Below are 20187 nucleotides of genomic sequence, written 5' to 3' on the forward strand. Positions count from 1 at the left end.
CAGTAATCGTCAAGTAGGCCTCAGGGCCCATACAGTTCCTTAAAGACCACCTGACCAATCACGCGATGATCAGCTGTGATTGTTCACAGCTGATCATGTGGTAAGAAGCCTCTAACAGAGGCTCCTTATCAGGAACGGAGATAAGGCGTGTCAGACTGACACGCCACACTCGCAATTGCCATTTACCCAAGGGGCGCACACCGGTATGTTATCCTGCTGGACATCTTATGATGCCCAGTCAGGATAACAGAACCAAGCAGATTAATTATGTTTGTGTACTGTCTTGCTGAATGAAAGTGTAGGGCAAACCTGTTCCTAAGGGTCTTAGTCTGGTAAATATATACAGGTGTGTGTGTGTGTATATATATATATATATATATATATATATATATATATATATATATACACACACACTGGGGCAGATCCACATACATACACTGCGCTGTAACTTACCTGGCTTTGGTTTGAATCCTCAACGAATTTGCGCCGTAAGTTACGGCGGCGTAGTGTATCTCTCGTGGCGGAATTCAAATTGGGCGGGTAGGGGGCGTGTTTCATTTAAATGAAGCGCGTCCCCGCGCCGAACGAACTGCGCATACGCTGTCCATAAAAACTCCCAGGGTGCATTGCTCCAAATGACGTCACAAGGACGTCATTGTTTTCAACGTGAACGTAAATGGCGTCCAGCCCCATTCATGGACGACTTACGCAAACAACGTAATTTTTTTTAAATTAGACGTGGGAACGATGGCCATACTTAACATTGAGTACGCCACCATATAGCAGCTTTAATTATACGCCGGAAAAAGCAGAACGGAAACAACGTAAAAAAAAATGCGACTGCCGGTCGTACGTTTGTGGATCGTCGGAAATAGCTAATTTGCATACTCAACGAGGATTACGACATGAACGCCACCTTGCGGACGCTGAAAAATCTACGATTCTAAGATTCGACAGCGTACGAAGACGTACGCCTGTCGGATCTAACACAGATGCCGTTGTATCTTGTTTTGTGGATACCAAAACAAAGATACGATGCGCAAAATTCGAAATTACGCGGTGTATCAAGAGATACGCCGCGTAATTTCTTTGAGGATCTGCCCCACTGTATATACATTGTCCTCCTCTATAATTGTAAACTGACACCAAGCCAGAAAGATAGATAGCCAGACTTCACCCTTTGACCTCCAATATAAATAGTACTGATTTCAGGAAGTCACAAGTTCCGCGTTCTTCATTTCTCATATATAAGCACTGAGCCTTAAAGCAGTACTGAAACTCTTCAGAGTGACTTTGAGTTTTTTGTAGCAAAATGAAAGAGTTTCTTATTAGAAGATCTGAGTAGCAGTTACTGTATTTCATATTATTGCACTCTGTAGAAGATTTTATCCCCTTTTCTTTAACTAAATTATACTCCCAGCCTCACTTATCAGTTTTAGGCTGTTAATCTAATTTTTTCTTTAAAAGCTCCTGACTGACAATGTGCCGTTCTTTACAATCAATACTTACAGTGGAACCTGTGATTTTTCTTTTTATGACTGGAATATTTCTGCAAACACCAGCCTATCAACAGATGATATTATATAAGGTAGGTTCAGTTCTGCATTCCTCAATATGCTATATTAGAAGGAATATTACCAGTGCCATGCTATAGAAAACATATGGATGGGACAACCGCCTTCCTATTACAGAGAAAGTAAAGAACTATAAAATTCAGATGGCTGGCTGAATATGTTGACTTATACTTGAGTTAATTGTGCTTGATGCTTTTTTATTTATACTGTTTAACTTTTAAATGTGGACACAAAAAGCTCTAAATTGCTTTCAAATGAATCCAGTTCAATCTAATTCTATTTTTTGACTTAAGACCTATGATACACAAGAGATTTAAGTAGCAGCACTGAATAATTAAAATCTCATATAATGGTTGTGTGCTTCTTGGACAATTACTGTGCAATTAACCCCGCATGGATTTGTGGAAAGTTGGTAGAAAATCTCCCATTTTGTAATTATTCACTTATTGCAGGGACAAATTGTAATTTTGTGTCACTGTGCTGAATCAGCCTGGATTTCAAGGATTATACATTGAAATCTTCCATTAGCAGAGTGAGATAGGAGTGCCTTGATTTTGATAAACCATGTTTTTGTGCAGCAGCCTCCCACTAATAGGCAGTTCTGAATGATTGATTATTCATAGCCAGTTTTATGAAATAACAAATTTGCAAAAATAAAAATAAAAATTCATGTTTATAGTGCCACTGTTTTGAAAGAATTTACTAATGTTTCAGGAGTTCTGTAGTCATAAAACACATTAAAATATTGTTGTAGTTGACTGGTTAAAGGGGTTGTAAAGACAAAAATATTTTCCTCTTAGGCCTCGTACACACGACCGAACATGTCTGCTGAAACTGGTCCGCAGACCAGTTTCCGCGCACTTGTTCGGTCGTCTGTACGGCCGACCGGACAATTTTCCGGCGGATCGGACAGGTTTCCAGCGGACAAATGTTTCTTAGCATGCTAAGAAACATGTCCACTGGAAGCCTGTCCGTCGGACATGTTCGGTCATCTGTACGACTCACCGGACATGTCCACTCGGCCGAAAGCCCTCGCATGCGTCAAAGTGATTCGACGCATGCGTGGAAGCATTGACCTTCCAGGGTCACGCACGTCGCCGTGTGTACAGCCATCAGACAAAAATTCGCCAGCGAACATGTCCGATGAAAACGGTCCGCGGACCGTTTTCATCGAACATGTCCCGTCATGTGTACGAGGCCTTAAATTAAAGTCTGACAGTAGCTGATAAAGTAAAAAGTAATGTTTTGCATTATAACTAGTTTGATACCTGTTGAAATCGAGCTGTTTTATTCACCTCCAGCACTCCTGAATCATTATTCTCACTGACTTCCTGGTTTGCGGTGCGCATTCATTCTTGCTACATCACGGCCTAATGGGAACTACAGTTCCCATTAGGCTTAGCCTCAATGCCTGTGAGGGATAAGAGAGCATCTTCACGCAGGGCTGTAGTCATAAGGAGGGGGTGAGCACATTCTGCTTTCCACCATGCAAAACAGCTCAGGTGGTGGTGGAAAGCAAGAAGAGAAGAGACAGGAAATGGCATTTTTAAACCTGGATTACTGTATTTTGGAGGTCACAAAGGAAAAACGAGGTAAGTGATATTTAAATGCTCTAGCTTACAGCAATCAATTGATCTAATAAAAAAACGAACCTTTAACACCAGTGTAATTTAATCACTTAAGGTACTACTAGTTCATAGCAAAGCCCCATAACAATCACAAAAAGGCTTAGGGACATTTTTTGGTAAGGAATATATCTCATTGAAGTGTCGTTACTTTTGGAACTATAATTTTATAAGTCATGCTTCATTCTAAGGGCTTAGTTGGCAGTCTGAAGTGTATTAGACCCTGATTGACATTGATGTGATTATGATAATGCAAATAGATTTTTGAACCTCTGTTTTCTGTACTCCTTTCGAAAAACTTAATAAAAAGATTGAAAGATTAAAATATCAGTACGGGACCCTTTAGCACTATACAGGTAGGTGACCCTCGCAACCACAAAGAGAACTCACAAATTCTATAATATATGTTTACAGATTGCTAGTTCGGATCATATGTTGAATTTAAACAAGAAGTCAGACTCTAAAATAAATGCACAGCAGAACTTAAAGTGGCACTAGCTTATGCATTTCAGCCCTTAATGATGAGCTGTAACTAAGGGTGGTAATGACTGAAACAGGTAAGCCAAACCTGCTTCCAAACCCTGCTGTAAGTTTAAATAAAAAACAGATTCTGTTAGGCCTCGTACACACGGTCGGTTTGGTCCGCTGATAATGAACCGAAGTTCAGTTTCATCGGACCAAACTGACCGTGTGTATAGGCTAGCGGTCTGGTTTCCTTCGGTCCAAAATTTCTAAACATGCTTCAAAACCGAACCGCTGGGCGATCGGACCAAACCGATGGTTAGTACAGAAAAGCATCGGTTCAAAACCCACGCATGCTCAGAATCAAGTTGACGCATGCTTGGAAGCATTGAACTTCATTTATTCAGCACGTTGTGTGTTTTACGTCACCGCGTTCTGACCCGCTCGGATTTTGGACTGATGGTGTGTACACATATCAGGCCGTCAGGCCACTTCAGAGGTGAACCGCTGAAAACGAACCGACGGACCAGTCTCATTGGTTTGGTCCGACCGTGTGTACAAGGCCTTATGGATGCTGGCTTCTTCATGTTGGTACTGCTGATTTTGTCTACGTTATAATGTTTATATTGCAGAGGAGTATTGTGGCCTGTAATTCTCATGGGTATTGCTATGGATTTAGTGGGTTGATCAGTGCCGTATTGTATTCTGTGCATATGTTGGATCTCTGTGCAGGGCGGGCAGTGCCAACTACTGCGCACGGTACCAGGAGAGAACATATTGCTTAGCAGCCAGTAAGCAAGAAGCCCTGTAGATTACACATGCATAAACACAATGCTGACATTTTCAATAACTTTGTGAATACATTGGCACATTGTGTATCATGACTGTACGTAGCACTAAGATGTGCTAATTTGGCTTAACTTGCCATAGTATGGAAGCAGAAGGCAAGCTGTGTAAAATGTTTTCTCTGATAGGATGACATGCTGAAAGCGGGAACCCACACATAGGGAAATGTGGTGGGCATTTAGGGAATCCAAAAAAGTTTGCAAAAGGGGTCTTCTGTAGTTCATGTCCAGTACTGCACTGGAATGTTAGCTAGTTATTATACTGGAGCTTATAAAAATGTTTACTTTTTTAGGTGTAAGATTGCATGAATGCTAAAGACATTTTAGTGGAAAGCAGTATAAAACAACTTGTATCCATTGTTAAACACAGAGAAGAATCTAATGATATACAGTATTTACTTGCTGGGTGTGTAGTCAGACTTGTAAGTGTTTCTGTTCATTTACTGCAATAGTAGTTGCCTAGCAACAAAGTGGTTTCAGGAACTGATTGCAGACTCGAGGTTAATATCGGATTCGTGTCAACTATGCAATTCACCTCTAGTATGTTAAAAATCCACACATATAAAGCTGTCCACCACATCTTTATTTGCATTTAACAGAGACATTTATTAGTTGCTTTATCACTAATTTTTGTGTCCTGGAAAAAAAAATGGCTTCATAGTGAAGGTGTTTATTGACTAGGGGAGTGAAGAGAAATAAGATTGGAAATTATTTTAACACTTTTATGGCCCTTTCTGTGCAATACATCAATGATAACCAACTGGTGTAACAGTGCTAGAGTCACTGTACATTGGGAAAATATGTTTTTATCTTTCATTTACAAATGTTTGCAGTGCCTGAAAAAAAGGATTATTATAAAACATGCAGCTTATTGCATAATTTAGTTAATGTGATGACACTTGTAGCAGATGCTAAATGGCATAAATGCCATTGATACAATGATACATAATAATACTACTGCTCAAACCGTACATTAAACTTTTTATAACTAACATAAATTTTACTGCCACTTGCTTTGCTTTTATTCTGCTTGTCAGCAAAATTGTGTAATTATTTGAAAAAATCTGAGGCCATATCTGAGGTTATTTACAGTTTGCCATCAAGATATTAACATCTATGTGGCTGCCCATCAGCAGAATATGGCCTAGATACATGATTCTTATATGTATTTGCAATGCTTTAATGTCAGTGATTAGCAATAAGCCATTTCAATATATGTCTGACCTTGACATACAGTAGCCATGTTCCATGATAATTATGAGGCAAAAGGTAAAATTTTTGAAAGGTTGCTAAAAGATTAATGACCAGACTACAACTACAACAAATGGGATTTGATTTGCACTGACAAAATTCATAGACTTGAAAAGTGTTTGTATTTGTATTTATGATTGCCTTGCATATATCAAAAAGTGACAAAATAACATTATTCATGTACCAGTGCATCTGTTGTTTTTATTGTCGGTGCTTGATTCCTTTTTTTTTTTTTTTAGAAACACAGAAAGCTAAAGATCTTTTTATATGTAGTATCTTCAACAGAATTCTGTGACCATTTAAAATTAACCACTTGAAAATTGTAATATATTGTATTATATAGTGTCAAAATCTAAAAATTAGGTTTCTTTTGCATTGTAGGCTCAATCCCTGTATCCCCTTCTTCACTTTTTTTTTCACACAGTCAGCCAAGAGGTGTTGTGCTAGCAGACAAACCACCGGAAAAAAACATTTCAAAAATACGGCAGCCATTTATTTCTGCACTAGCACTGGATATTTCTTTAAAGTGAAAGATGAATTACCCAAATTTGTAGTGGCATGCTTATGCCACCAGAACTTTTCTAGCTCCTCCAACACCCATGGCCCAAACTGACAATCCAAGAATAAAGGCTGCAGTAGCAGTAACAATGACAGGGGTAACCACAATGATAGTCCTGCCTCCATATAGGTTTATCTCTTTTATGGCTTCTGCTTACCAGCATTACTCTCTTTTTTTGGTGTCTCCTTCTTCTTACTCTGAATCAATTAGTTTACACGAGTAAGAGTTTGTGATATATTAGATAATAAAGGTGGTTATTCAAAGACAGTGGGCCAGATTCTCGTAGATATGGTGCCGGCGTAGTGTAAGTCATTTACACTACGCCACCGCAACTTACTGGAGCAAGTGCCGTATTCTTCAACCACTTGCTCGTAGTTTGCGGCGGCGTAGTGTAAATGGCCCGGCGTATCCCCGCGTAATTCAAAGGGGGCGGCTTGTATTTAAATTAAGCGTGCCCCCGCGTCGATTGAACTGCGCATGCGCCGGGCTGAAAAATAGCCCAGTGCGCATGCTCCAGCTTACGATGGAAAACGTCAATGACGCCGACGTGTGCGTCATTGACGTAAAGTCGTATTCAAGAACGACTTAGGAAAACGACGTACCCGACGGGAAAAGACGACGCGGACCCGACGCCATACTTAACATGCCATACGGCGGACTGGCGTAAGGTTACCCCTCATATAGCAGGGGTAACCTTACGCCTACGGAAACGACGTAAGCGACGAGTACGCGACGCAAATTAGTTCGAGAATCGGCGTATCAGGCTCATTTGCATAGTCAAATGAGACCTGAACGTAAACGCCACCTAGCGGCCAGCGGCGAATTACATTTGAGATCCGACAGTGTAAGTCACTTACACCTGTCGGATCTTGGCCGTATCTATGCGAAAATGATTCTAGGAATCACTCGCATAGATAACCGGGCCAAAAAACAGAGATACGACGGTGTTTCCTGAGATACACCGTCGTAACTCTTCTGAGAATCTGGCCCAGTGTCTGCATTTTAGCACTATTATTTCTACTGCTTACTGCCATGTTTCCATTTCTTGTCACCATGTCATCCCTAGCATCCCCTGTGATGGCGGAAACAGCTTTAATTTTTCCAGCAGCATCTAGTCAGCAGGGCTGAAGTACATCAAGCAATTATTATGTAGTGTACCGGGAAGAAAGATAGAAGAGATTACTGTGGCTCTTGTTAGATATGGAGGTTAGAATAATTTACAGTGTATTGACGTTGTTTACGCATTGCCTGCTATGTTTCTTGTCACTTCAGTTTAAAAAACCTGCAAATTGCAATCTGCATTAACATCTCAGTAACATCTCAGATTACTTACCACAGTTTAAGAGCTTTCACAGGCTGGTTGTGAATGTTTTTTTCTTTTTAGCAAAAAAGCTCACACTTTTTGCCATTTTGAGTGTTATAAATATAATAAGCATCACAGACAAGTCAGACTTGTCTGAATGACTGTATTTGGTTAGCATTACTAGCAGTAAATAGCATGCATTCAAAGATTTGCAAAACATTTAGACCTACCACTGCTCGCCATAAAAAAAAAAAAAAAACGGCTCGACATTGGTGAATAAATTGGCCACATCAGCATTTATAAAGAAAAAAGAAAAGGTTACCAGTAAGGAGAATGTAAGTAAAACAATAGGGACATTGAACACCCCTGACTTGAAAGTCTATATCACAGACTACAATCCTTCATTAACTTAGCGTAAATAGAAGGGTTGCTTTAAAGGTAGTGGTTTTGATAAAGCACGGATTCTGTGTGAATAATGTCAACCTTGTTATTCCCCTGCCCGTTTGTGCTTGGATGTTTTTTTGGACATTTGTTCACTTTAATAAAGCCGTATTGCATTGTATGGGAGGGTAGCCATCCGATTTTTTTTTATCGCATTGCTTTAAAGGTAGTATCATTGCCGCAACTGCAATGAAATCTGCACTTGGAACCAAGCTCACTTATTATTCATTCATACACAAATCTACTAGCTGGGGAAGCCACTGCTTTTTTACTTTATTTAAAGTTCCTTAAAATCTTTTTCTCATGACCTCCAACCACCAAACAGTCATGAGAAACCTAATCTTGTGCTGTCAAATTAGGGCTGACTAACTTCCCTAGGGTCACACGTTCTTGATTAGCTGCTCTTACTCAAACCTGCAAGCCTTCCCAATGCAGCTTCACTTCCCAATCAACCTTCTGACAACCATTCTAGTAAGATGTAAGATCTAACTTTCTATCCATTCTTTTATTCTCATTTCTTCTTTTCATGGCATTATCTTACTCCCCAGCCCTGCAACGTCCTACCAAGGTTTTACTCTATGCTTACATTCTGCTATGTTTTTAGACAGTGCATCTTAGCTGCACTACTCCCACAGTTTTGTACATTATGGCCCAGATTCACGTAGATCGGCGCAAAATTGTGCGGGTGTAACGTATCTCATTTACGTTACGCCGCCACAAGTTTTTCAGGCAAGTGCTTTATTCACAAAGCACTTGCCTGTAAAGTTGCGGCGGCGTAGCGTAAATCACCCGGCGGAATTCAAATTCGGCGGGTAGGGGACGTGTATCATTTAAATGAAGCGCGTCCCCGCACCGAACGAACTGCGCATGCGCCGTCCGTTAAATATCCCAGTGTGCATTGCTCCAAATGACGTCACAAGTACGTCATTGGTTTCGACGTGAACGTAAATGACGTCCAGACCCATTCACGGACGACTTACGCAAACAACGTAACTTTTTAAAATTTCAATGCGGGAACGACGCCCATACTTAACATTGGCTGCGCCTCATAGACCCAGGGGCAACTTTACGCCGGGAAAAGCCTAACGTAAACGTCATAACTTTACTGCGTCGGCCGTGCGTACGTTCGGGAATTCGCGTATCTAGCTAATTTGCATACTCAGCGCGGATTTCGACGGAAGCGCCACCTAGCGGGCCAAAAAAAAAATGCACTTAAGATGCGACGGCGTAAGAGACTTACGCCTGTCGGATCTAATGGATATCTATGCGTAACTGATTCTAAGAATCAGTCGCATAGATACGACGGCTCAACACAGAGATACGACGGCGTATCTCGGTTGAGCCTTAGTCACTACATATTTCTCATGCCAACTCAGTTTGTTGGGCTAATGCCCTACTGATAATCCATGAAGCCAGGAACAGTGCCCAGTCTTCTTACACAAACCTACTTTGTTAGCCGAGCCATTAGACCACTGAGAGCCAGGTTCGGAGAACACAGGAGGTTTATTGAACAGGGAGATACTGATTGCAGTGTACCATGCCATTTCAAAGAAAAGCATGTCCAGAGTACTAAAGGTTTACAAGAGTGGATCATAGAGGCCAATACAAACCATTTTAACATGGCAGAGACTTTTAAGGTATTATGTGAAAAAAATAAAGATTTAATACTGAATATATACCCTTATTTCCTACAGGTTTGAATGGATAATTATAGATCCAGGGAGAGCTGAGTGACTCACAGGCAGCATTACCGAGACCTCCCTCCTACTTATTGAACTTTCAAGAAACTTCCAGGAGAATGAGAGGGGAAGTAAAGTGGAGCTGCCTGCAGTATTCATGAGGGCCCTGACCAATCCCCAGTAGATGGGTTGGCAGGGGCAGGCCCCCTCAAATGCTCAGTCCAGCTGGGGCAGTGGAGTTTGGGTGGAAGCTGGAGATAAAGTGTTAACTGTTGGAGGCCTTTGAGAGTAACCCCCTAGTCTGGGGGTGAACTTAGGTCTGAACTCGGGTGCAAGAGGGATCCTGACTAGGAGGCATGGGAGCAAGGCTTGGGACATCAGGAGAACACTGCTGGGCAAATATCCAGGAAGCAAGACAGCCAGGAGGGCTGGTGAGTGTATAGTCAGAGGACTGAGAGGCATACCTGAGAGGACTGAGTAGAATCAATCTGGGATGGATGTAGATTCGGTCTGGGGGGTCTTAGCCAGGAGGGATAGTGAAAGGGGCAGCTGCAGCCAGGTGGACTGGCAGTGCCTGAAAAGGTGGTACTGGGATCAGTAGCCACAGGAGTAGAACAGCTGAGCACTGGGACTTCCTTTCACTACATTACCAAAGACTGTCCCTGCCTGCAAAAGGCGTTTACTATGGTCTGATTATGCTCTTGTCAGACTATCTTTACAGTGCCAGCTGGTCCTGGGAGTTGTTGTTCTACAAGCAAGATTGTGCTGGAGGTAGATGGAGAAGTGTGTAAACAGGCTGTATATAGTTGGTTGAACTTGCATTGCACAGACATGTGATCGGCGACTCACATGTAATGTCTGCAGAAATGTGCCCACCCACAGATGGATAGAAGTACTTTGATTTTTTCAAAATCTTTCCCTAAATCTCTCGCTAGATAGCTCTGCTCATTTCAGCTGACTAATTCCTTGCAGGCCCATACCACTGGTGCTAAAGACTTCACGTTTTATTTTCATCTGCATGACTTCTTCTTCAGGTTGAATTATATTTCATGCACCCCTATCCTATTAGCTAATTCCCTAATTTTCTAATTATAGTATCATTAACTATATCTTTCACCCCTTAATCCTGGTGTTTTCACTGACCCCACTACCCGCCAGGATATTGCTAACTCTATACAAGAGTATTTTCAATTAAATTTGACCCCCAGATACTTCCCCTGCTACTTTGCGGGTGGCCCACAAGGCGGTACTTTATAGGCATTTCTGCTGCTAAAATTAAGTGGAAACAGATCTCCACCCTTACCAAGGAGTTGGATTCTCTATATCAACAACAAATTGGCAATCTGTCCCCCTCAAATCACCATTCAATTGCTCAAAAGAGGTTAGAGCTGAACACCTTACTATCAGTCAAAAGCACTTCGCTGGTCTAAAGCCAATTTCCCCTAATCGTCTTTCAGGACAGCCACCTGAGAGACCTTGGCTCCTCCCCTCTGTTGGAAACACTGCGCCAGCCCATAAATTTCCTCCTCCCCTGCTGGTCCTCAGTTATTTGTGTTTCCTTCAGAGGGGAGACACCATAGGAACAGCCAGGATGAGCCAAGGGAGGCTCAGGCAAGACGGTCCTGAAAGGGAGTAGGGGCTCTCTGGACTTAAAACAGGTACTAACCTGAAACGAATGGCCACCCTCACATCCCTGAGCGCAGGTGTAAGTCGGGGGGGCTCCGTGGTTGTATGCACCGAGGAAGTGCAGCCAGCGTCCCATACTCAGTGCGTGTGGCTGCCGGAGGAATGGGGATTCCAGAAGCGCAAGCCACGCTGTGTGTTAGGACCGCTCGGAGCCGATGGCGGGTGACGTCATTCCGGCACGGGGGTGTGCACTTCCGGGTTCGCGGCTTCCAGTTCCGGGCGCGAAATTCAAAAACGGAGCCAGGCAATGGCTGGAGGGAGCTGCATAAACGCTGTAGAGACAGCACACGCGGCGCTGGTGACACAGACATGTCGGAGACAGAAGGAAAAGATGTTGCTCCAGCAGAGACCAGCTCCAGCCACAGCAAGGTAAGGGGAACCTAGGGTGGATTTCCCCTCTCCTAGGAAAAAACCCACCATCCCTCCACACCCCCCAGGGTAATAGGGAGGGGGAGGTGGGTTAACCCCTCAGTGTCAGAGGGTGATTCATAGGGCCCCTAGTGTGGTAAGCCCATATGGAGACACTGCGCACCTGCTGTATAGCAGGGGGAAGGTTACGGTACTAATCATGGGGTATATTTTTCACTTATGTCTTTCAGAAAACTGACAAAGACAAGAATACCCACAGTTCAAAGAAAAGATGTCCATCCTGTAAAGTCACACTTAGGGAGTCATGGAAAAAGCCTATTTGTAGCGACTGTATTGATAAGTTAGTACAAGAGCACACTGCGGAACAAAGTGATTTGGCATCATCAGTTAAAGAACTTTCTAACACCTTTTGGTCATTCAAAACATTTTTTGAAAATTTCCAGATCCCGCAGCTTCAGTCAGCTCCTCCTGTACAGGCAACAGCATTAGTCCCGGGAGTAAGACCTTCCACTAGTGCAGGCCCTTCAAGAGTTCCTAGTGAGGAGCTAGAAGAGGAACCTGACAGCGCAGTGTCCGGTTCACAGGAATCAGAGGAGGAGGCTCGGGAAGGTGATTCCAGGAAGCCCTCCCGCTACAAACTCTCTTTGGAGGATGTAGATCACTTATTGGGAGCTATATATGCCACTCTGGGTATTCAAACAGAGAAAAAAACATTATCATTGCATGACCAAATGTATGAGGGTTTAGGCGACCAGGAAAGTAAAAATTTCCCAGTCCATGATGTTTTGATCGAAGCAATTAAAAAAGAATGGCAGGAACCAGAAAGAAAACCATTATTTTCCAAAGCTTTGAAAATATGATTCCCATTTTCGGATGACCCATCCTCAATTTGGAATAAGACACCAAAGCTGGATGCTGCCTTTTCTCAAGTTTCAAGGCACACAGACCTAGCTTTTGAGGACATGGGCATTCTATCCGAACCTATGGATAAGAAAATGGATTCATTACTAAAAAAGTCCTGGGACTCCACGCTGGGTAGTTTGAAACCAGCAATGGCAGTCACGGTGGTAGCCAGGAACATGGAATTTTGGCTGAACCAGATTCAGGAGCACATTGAGGAGGAGACGGCAAAAGACCAAATCCTATCCTCATTTCCCACATTGTTGAGAGGCATAGCTTATATTGCAGACGCCTCAGCTGAACTGGTACGGATGGCAGCTAGATCGTCTGCATTAGCTAACTCAACTAGGAGGGCCTTATGGTTAAAGACATGGCAGGGGGACTGCACGTCTAAAACCAAATTATGCGGCATCCCATTCACAGGGGACCTGCTTTTTGGGCCTGGATTAGAGAAAGTGCTGGACCGTACAGCGGATAAGAAAAAAGCGTTTCCGCTGAAACGCAAAGCACCCTGGGGTCAGCCACAGCAGACCAAAAAGAGACAAAACAAATTTAATTGGGTACCAAAAGGTCCCCGCTTCACACCCAAGGTAGACAATCAAAAAAGGCCCTGGGCCCAGAAGGGGAAAGGCAAAACAGGAGCTATTTTTCGTGCTCCTGAACAAGCCTATGATAAAAAATGACAGATTGCTCACAGTGGGAGGAAGACTGGGGGCCTTCCTCCCTCAGTGGGAAAAGATGACTTCCAATCAATTCATATTGAGGATCATAAAGGAAGGTTATCATCTGGAATTCTCCAAAACACCACCAAAGAAGTTTTATTTAACAAAGCTTCCGAAGGACAGAAGAAAAGCCGAAGGGTTATTGAGAGCCCTGGAGGATCTCAAAAAACAGGAGGTAGTAGTAGAGGTCCCCAAAAAAGAAAGGGGACTCGGGTTCTACTCCCACATTTTTGGAGTACAAAAACCCACGGGGAAGGTCAGACCAATCTTAAACCTCAAACCCCTGAACTTGTCCATAACCTACAAGAGGTTCAGAATGGACTCAATTTATTCAGTGAAGGCCTTACTACCTCCAAACTGTTTCCTGGTCTCCTTAGATCTAAAGGACGCCTACTTACACGTCCCAATACACAAAGACCACCAACGGTTCCTAAGATTGGCGATAGAGACGGGAAACAGGACCTTACATTTACAGTTTCAGGCCTTGCCCTTCGGCCTCTCTTCCTCACCCAGAATCTTCACCAAGATTCTGGCGGAAGCCCTGGCACCCTTGCGAGTCCAAGGCATTTCCATCATTGCATATCTGGACGATCTACTGCTGTTCGCAGAAACCCCAGAGAGGTTGCAAAAGAACCTCAAGACCACACAGATCTTTCTGAAAGACCTAGGGTGGTTAATAAATGTGGAAAAGTCAAATCTAAGACCCACACAACAGATTACATACTTGGGGTACGTGATAGACTCTGTGCAGCAAAGGATTTTTCTACCCAAAGAGAAGATCAGGAGGTGTTCAGGCAGATCACACTAAAATGGGGAACACCTCAAGTGGATTTATTTGCATCCAAAAAGAACAAAAAGGTCAAGACCTTCTTCTCTCTAAACAGAGAGGACGGAGCACTGGGAGTGGATGCTTTAGCACAAGGGTGGACTTTCAGGACATGTTATGCCTTTCCTCCACCAGTATTAATTCCACAAGTGTTACGGAAACTGCGTGCAGAGAACACCAACCTGATTCTCATAGCACCTCACTGGCCCAGGAGACCGTGGTTCTCTATACTGAAAGAGCTAGCTATAGAACCCCCCTGGTTGTTGCCAGTCCAGGAGGACCTACTCTCCTAAGGCCCAGTATACTGCCCCCAAGTGGAAAAGTGGAACTTGGCCGCGTGGTTTCTGAGGAGCAGCTGCTGAAAGCAAAAGGTTTCTCGAACCACTTAATTGCAACTCTACTAAAAAGTAGAAAGATAGAGACACGCACAATTTATGAGAAGGTGTGGAAGTGCTTTGGCAAATGGTGCACAGAAAACTCCTTTAATACACAGAGTTCAGTGGCCGTCCTAGAATTTTTGCAGAAGGGAGTAGAAAAAGGACTAAGCCTTAGTACGCTAAAAGGTCAAGTATCCGCACTGTCAGTTTTCCTAGAGGAAAGGCTAGCATCTGACCCTTGGATAGTCAGATTCTTCAGATCCTTGAGCCAGCAGAGACCTATTCAAAATTCAGTCTTCCCGAAATGGGACCTGTCATTGGTACTACAAACTTTGACATCTAAACCTTTTGAGCCTTTGGAGGATTGCAATCTAAAGACGCTGACGCTAAAAGCAGTCTTTTTGGTGGCAATCACCACAGCAAGACGGGTCTGTGAGTTAGAGGCCTTATCGATCAGACCCCCCTTTTTTCAGATCTTTGCAGATTATATAATTTTTAAGTTGGATCCGGGATTCCTACCTAAAGTAATCTCAAGGTTCCATAGAGAACAAGACATTATATTACCTTCATTTTGTCCGAACCCTTCTAGGGAACAGGAAGTGAAATTCCATAGCTTAGACGTCAGGAGATGCGTCTTGCATTATTTAGAAGTGACTAAAACTTTAAGGAAAACGGACTCTTTATTTGTTTTGCATTCTGGAGCTAGAAAAGGACATAGAGCTACCAGGCGCACTATAGCTAGATGGTTAAAGGAAGCCATTGAGCAAGCTTACAGTTTAGGAGGCATACCGATTCCAGAGGGTATCAAAGCGCACTCCACAAGGTCTATGGCAGCCTCACAGGCAGAGAGAGCTGGAGCAACGCCGGAGCAGATCTGTAAAGCGGCGACATGGTCCAGTTTTGCCACCTTCGTAAGACACTATAGGGTGGATCTTTGGTCAGCTAAGGATCAGACCTTTGGACGTAAGGTCTTACAAGCTGTGGTCCCGCCCTAGGGTAAGTGCTCGGTTATCCTCTCAGGTGGCTGTCCTGAAAGACGATTAGGGGAAAAACAAAGTTACTTACTGGTAACGTTCTTTCCCGTAGTCTTCCAGGACAGCCGGGTAACCCACCCAAAATTATGTATAAGATTTCCTTACAGGAATTGTGATATGGTTAACGATGTGTATCATGTTTCTTGTGTCTCCTCAGCAACTGGAGGTGCTCTAAAAGAACTGAGGACCAGCAGGGGAGGAGGAAATTTATGGGCTGGCGCGGTGTTTCCAACAGAGGGGAGGAGCCAAGGTCTCTCAGGTGGCTGTCCTGAAAGACTACGGGAAAGAACGTTACCAGTAAGTAACTTTGTTTTTTCTTTTGCACAGCAATTCAGCTTCAGACTTGTTTGCTCGCAAAATGAATCACGTTTTACACCCTCCACATGTATCTAAACTTTGTGATGACAAAGTCAATATTATACAAAAAATGAGGACCTCTACCAGTGCCACATCTTATCTATCTAGTGCAAATGCAATTTGCAAGATCTTGTCTCGCTACTAATGGACTTTACTGGCATCATGTGGCACCATACAATATTACTTCCCTTCCACAAGAAGTTTTTTTTTATTATTATTTTTATTTTACTTTACTTGCTGTCAGGGCTGGGCTCAGCCCTTTCTTCTCAGAACAGGCAGCTCAGCTGTTGGTTAATTGCCAGCTCTGATCTTTCCACAGTGACTCACCAGGCGATGGTATCCTGTTCATCAGTCCTGCTGGTTACTTAAGCTGTTCAGTCCAGATCCTCTCTGCCTTTGCCTTGGTCAACATATCAAGAGACTCTCTCCTGTGTGCCTGTTAAAGACTTGCTTGGCTAATGTCCATTCTGTTTCCAGATCCTGCTTGCTGTTCCACTACGCTCATTCTCTGGTTTCCTGATTTCCTGGTCTGTTCTTAAGTGCACCACTTCACACGCAGGATTAAAACATCCCCAATAATATTACTTAAAGTGTTAGTTCACCTTTTAAAAAAAAAAAATTCAAGGATGAACTACGGTAACACTCTACGCCTACAGCGCCCCCCACCAGTCTCCACTGCATATATACCTCCATGGGTGATACAGTTTAACTGTCCATGCAACCCAGTGCAGTGGTTCTGGGGGTTTGAAAACCACACTGTTCTTCCTCCTTTCCCTAGGGACGCTGGGATGGATCAGAGCGTCTCTAAGTGGTAAGTGCTTTTATAACCAAAACAGAGTACTGCAACAACACATCACATTTATCAATATAAAAATATATATCCTGTTTTCAGAAATTACGTGTTCAAAAAATTCAAATAGTCCAAATTAAAATAATAAAAAAAGTAACAAAAAACACCATGCTCTTCATGCATCAGTGCACATTCATTATCAGATGAAGGACCTGCTCACCTCTATATTATCACAATACGCTTATCAATGTTATCCCACTACTACCGCTCTTTAGGGTTCACCACTTCAATTTTCCTAAATTTACACAGGACAACCATCTCATCCACTTCCCGATTTAATCACAGGGCTCCAAACATATAGGACAGAAAGGCACAGATATAGTGTAATCTGATTTGCAAATTTATTCAAAACACCTTGCAAAGCATTACACTTACAAGAACAGAACTTTAAAAGCGCTATACAGATACAGTCAGCTGCCAGCTCATTATGGTACCCAATGAGACTCTGGCGTGACGTCATGGGCTCCTCCCTCCTATATGCGTTGCGCCCTGTGATTAGGCTTCCGCAGTAGGCCTGTGTAAACCAAGGATTGAGGTGGTGAACCCTAAGGAACAGCTGTAGTGGGATACATAATTTTCTTATTTTATAGAAGTTGGACTGTATGAATTTTTAAACATAATTTCTGAACACAGGAGTTTATATATATTTTTTTATATAATGTTTATTTTAGAATGTGATGAGGTGTTTTAGTTTTGGTGTTTAGTGTTGTGGAATCATTGTACAGTGTTTGGCTGGACAACACGTATAATATTGTGGTTGTTAGCACATAATAACCCTTAGGCCCCTTTCACAAGGGGAGGATCAGTAATGATCCGCCACTTGATCCTCTGCTTGCTCAGCGGGGATCGCTCCGTTGATCCCCGCTGAGCCGGCGGATGACAGGGCGCTCTCCCCACACTGTGCAGGGACCGCCCCGTCTTTTCTCCGCTCTCCCCTATGGGGGGATCGGATGAACAAGGACCGTCTGTCCGTGTTCACCTGATCCGATCCGCCAGACAGATGGAAAAGTAGGTTTTTCCTCTGTCACACTTTGGCGGATCGGAGTGGGTCGGATGTCAGCGGGCATGTCACCGCTGACATCCGCGACTCCATAGAGCACAAGAGCACAAGAGCCACTGCGGAGATGTGCAAACCGACTCTATAGAGAGCTGGTCACAATCTCCTGCTATGCGAATTGGATGTGGAAAAGCATCCAATTCGCAATAGCGTGAACCTAGCCTTAAAGAAATTATTTTCAGTGTTTTAATTTAACCACTTCAATACTGGGCACTTTTACCCCCTTCCTGCCCAGTTAAATTTTCAGATTTCAGCATTGTCGCACTTTGAATGACAATTGCACTAGTAGCAGTAGTAGCTGTAGATATGACCCGAAGCACGTTTCATCTAAGAAGACATCGTTTGGGGTGTCTATCTACCACTGCTCTTAAATAGATAAAAAATATATATACGAGCCAAACAGAATTGGTATAGAAAGCACACGTGTACAAAAAACAATATAAATAAGGTAAGAGTGAAATCCTAGAAAGAGTCTCTAGATAGTGATCCCAGAGCCAAGTGTTTGAGGAATAAGTAACTTCAGTGTGCCAACACCTCCTGTGATACTTATAGCCGCTCACCTCACGGCTGTTAGACTGACAGCCTGATAATCCTCACATAAGTACACAGCAGTAGCTATGGTAAACCTGGAGTTCAGCTTGGAGACCCGATCCCGGGTAATCACATGTGGAGAGACAAAGGAGTAATAGTGTAACCCAATAGATGGTGGAAATAGGTAATACACCAATGAACTCACTCAAATCAATAAAATATTGGGCTTATCTCCACGAACGCCGAGTTCGTAATAAACTGCAGAAATGCGTTCCTCAGACCATGGCAGAGCAATGGGTAAAAGAGGGAAAACACATTGCATAATCCCGTAACACAGGGCACATTTATTGATAAAAGAATAATAAAAAACTCACAGATACCGAAAGCAAACTACAAGTCCAAAGGAGAAAGGAGATTCGCGGTCCAAGGGCCTAGACTATGGAACGCTTTACCAATCAGCATTCGGTTGGAGGAGAACCACTTGGCGTTCAGGAGAAAGATCAAGACTCATGTCTTTTGATACCAAAGGAGACAGGAACAACAAGCGCCCAGAGGCAATTAAGTTTGCATGTGTTGTGCTATATAAGTTTTCATTCATTCATTCATTCATGCAGCCAAACTGCGGTAAAATACATCCACGAGCACAGAGCTTGTCAGCCGACCGTCAGATGGTGCTTGATCTAATGCTCCAATCCCAACGCGTCACGTGACTTTATCAGGGGATGACACTAGATGCAGTAGATGGGTTTAAATAGTCTGCAAAATTGAATAGGGAAGGGACAAACACAAAGGGAGAGAAGGGGGGGCAGAAAAAAGGCAGAGACTGATAGGTGAGACTATGGTGACGGGAATAAAAACGCATAAGGAGCTCTATAAAAAGCACAAATGACATGGCTTAACATATAGCATATAATAAGTCTCTGCCTTTTTTCTTCCCCCCCACCCCCTTTTCTCCCTTTTTGTTTATCCCTTCCCTATGACATACACTAACGTATCCTGGTAAAAGCCAGTTTACAGTTTATGCGATTTGTCACATTCCCCTCCCTCTTCCACGTTTCTGTAGCCTTCTATAGGTGGCATATGTGCTGGCGTTGTGCACAATACTGACACAGTATGTTTCATCTGTGACTGCCAGCACTAATAGGTTTATCTGTGTCACGATCGTTTCTACACCGCGTGTGTTTTTTTAACATTTTTAATATATTTTATATTTTTTATATTGCATCTGTATTACCAGTTTGTACAGGTTCCCCCTAGTATATGTATATGCCTGCCCCGCCGCCGCTATGTCCGCATGTCCCGCAGTCAATGTGCGATGCCTGCTATATGTTTATATGGCTGAAACTTAGGCAAAACTGCGCAATGTATTATGTCCTATGGACAGCTATTGCCGTGTTGCGGGCTTCAAGAAAATGGCCCCTGGGCGTTCAATTTTGCAGACTATTCAAACCCATCTACTGCATCTAGTGTCATCCCCTAATGAAGCCACATGATGTGATGATACGCGTCGGGATTGGAGCATTAGATCAAGCACCATCTGGCGGTCGGCTGACAAGCTCAGTGCTCGTGGATGTATTTTACCGCAGTTTGGCTGCATATGTGAGTTTTTTATTATTCTTTTATCAATAAATGTGCCCTGTGTTACGGGATTATGCAATGTGGTTTCCCTCTTTTTCCTATTGCTCTGCCATGTTCTGAGGAACGCATTGCTGCAAGTGGGAGACAAGCAAAGACAAGAA

The 20187-nt window shown here is 43.1% G+C and overlaps 1 protein-coding gene across 1 annotated transcript in view; it reads left to right on the top strand.

Moving 5' to 3' along the window:
* Positions 1 to 1243: 1243 nt before the first annotated feature.
* LOC120937520 (proton-coupled folate transporter-like) overlaps positions 1244 to 20187 on the top strand; it is a 486881-nt gene continuing 467937 nt past the window's right edge. The window contains exon 1 of the mRNA XM_040350803.1: positions 1244 to 1588. Coding sequence (XP_040206737.1) covers positions 1481 to 1588 — 108 coding nt within the window. The 5' untranslated portion in view covers positions 1244 to 1480. The remainder of the gene's footprint in view (positions 1589 to 20187) is intronic.

Source organism: Rana temporaria, chromosome 4, assembly GCF_905171775.1.
Source record: "Rana temporaria chromosome 4, aRanTem1.1, whole genome shotgun sequence".
NCBI lineage: Eukaryota > Metazoa > Chordata > Amphibia > Anura > Ranidae > Rana > Rana temporaria.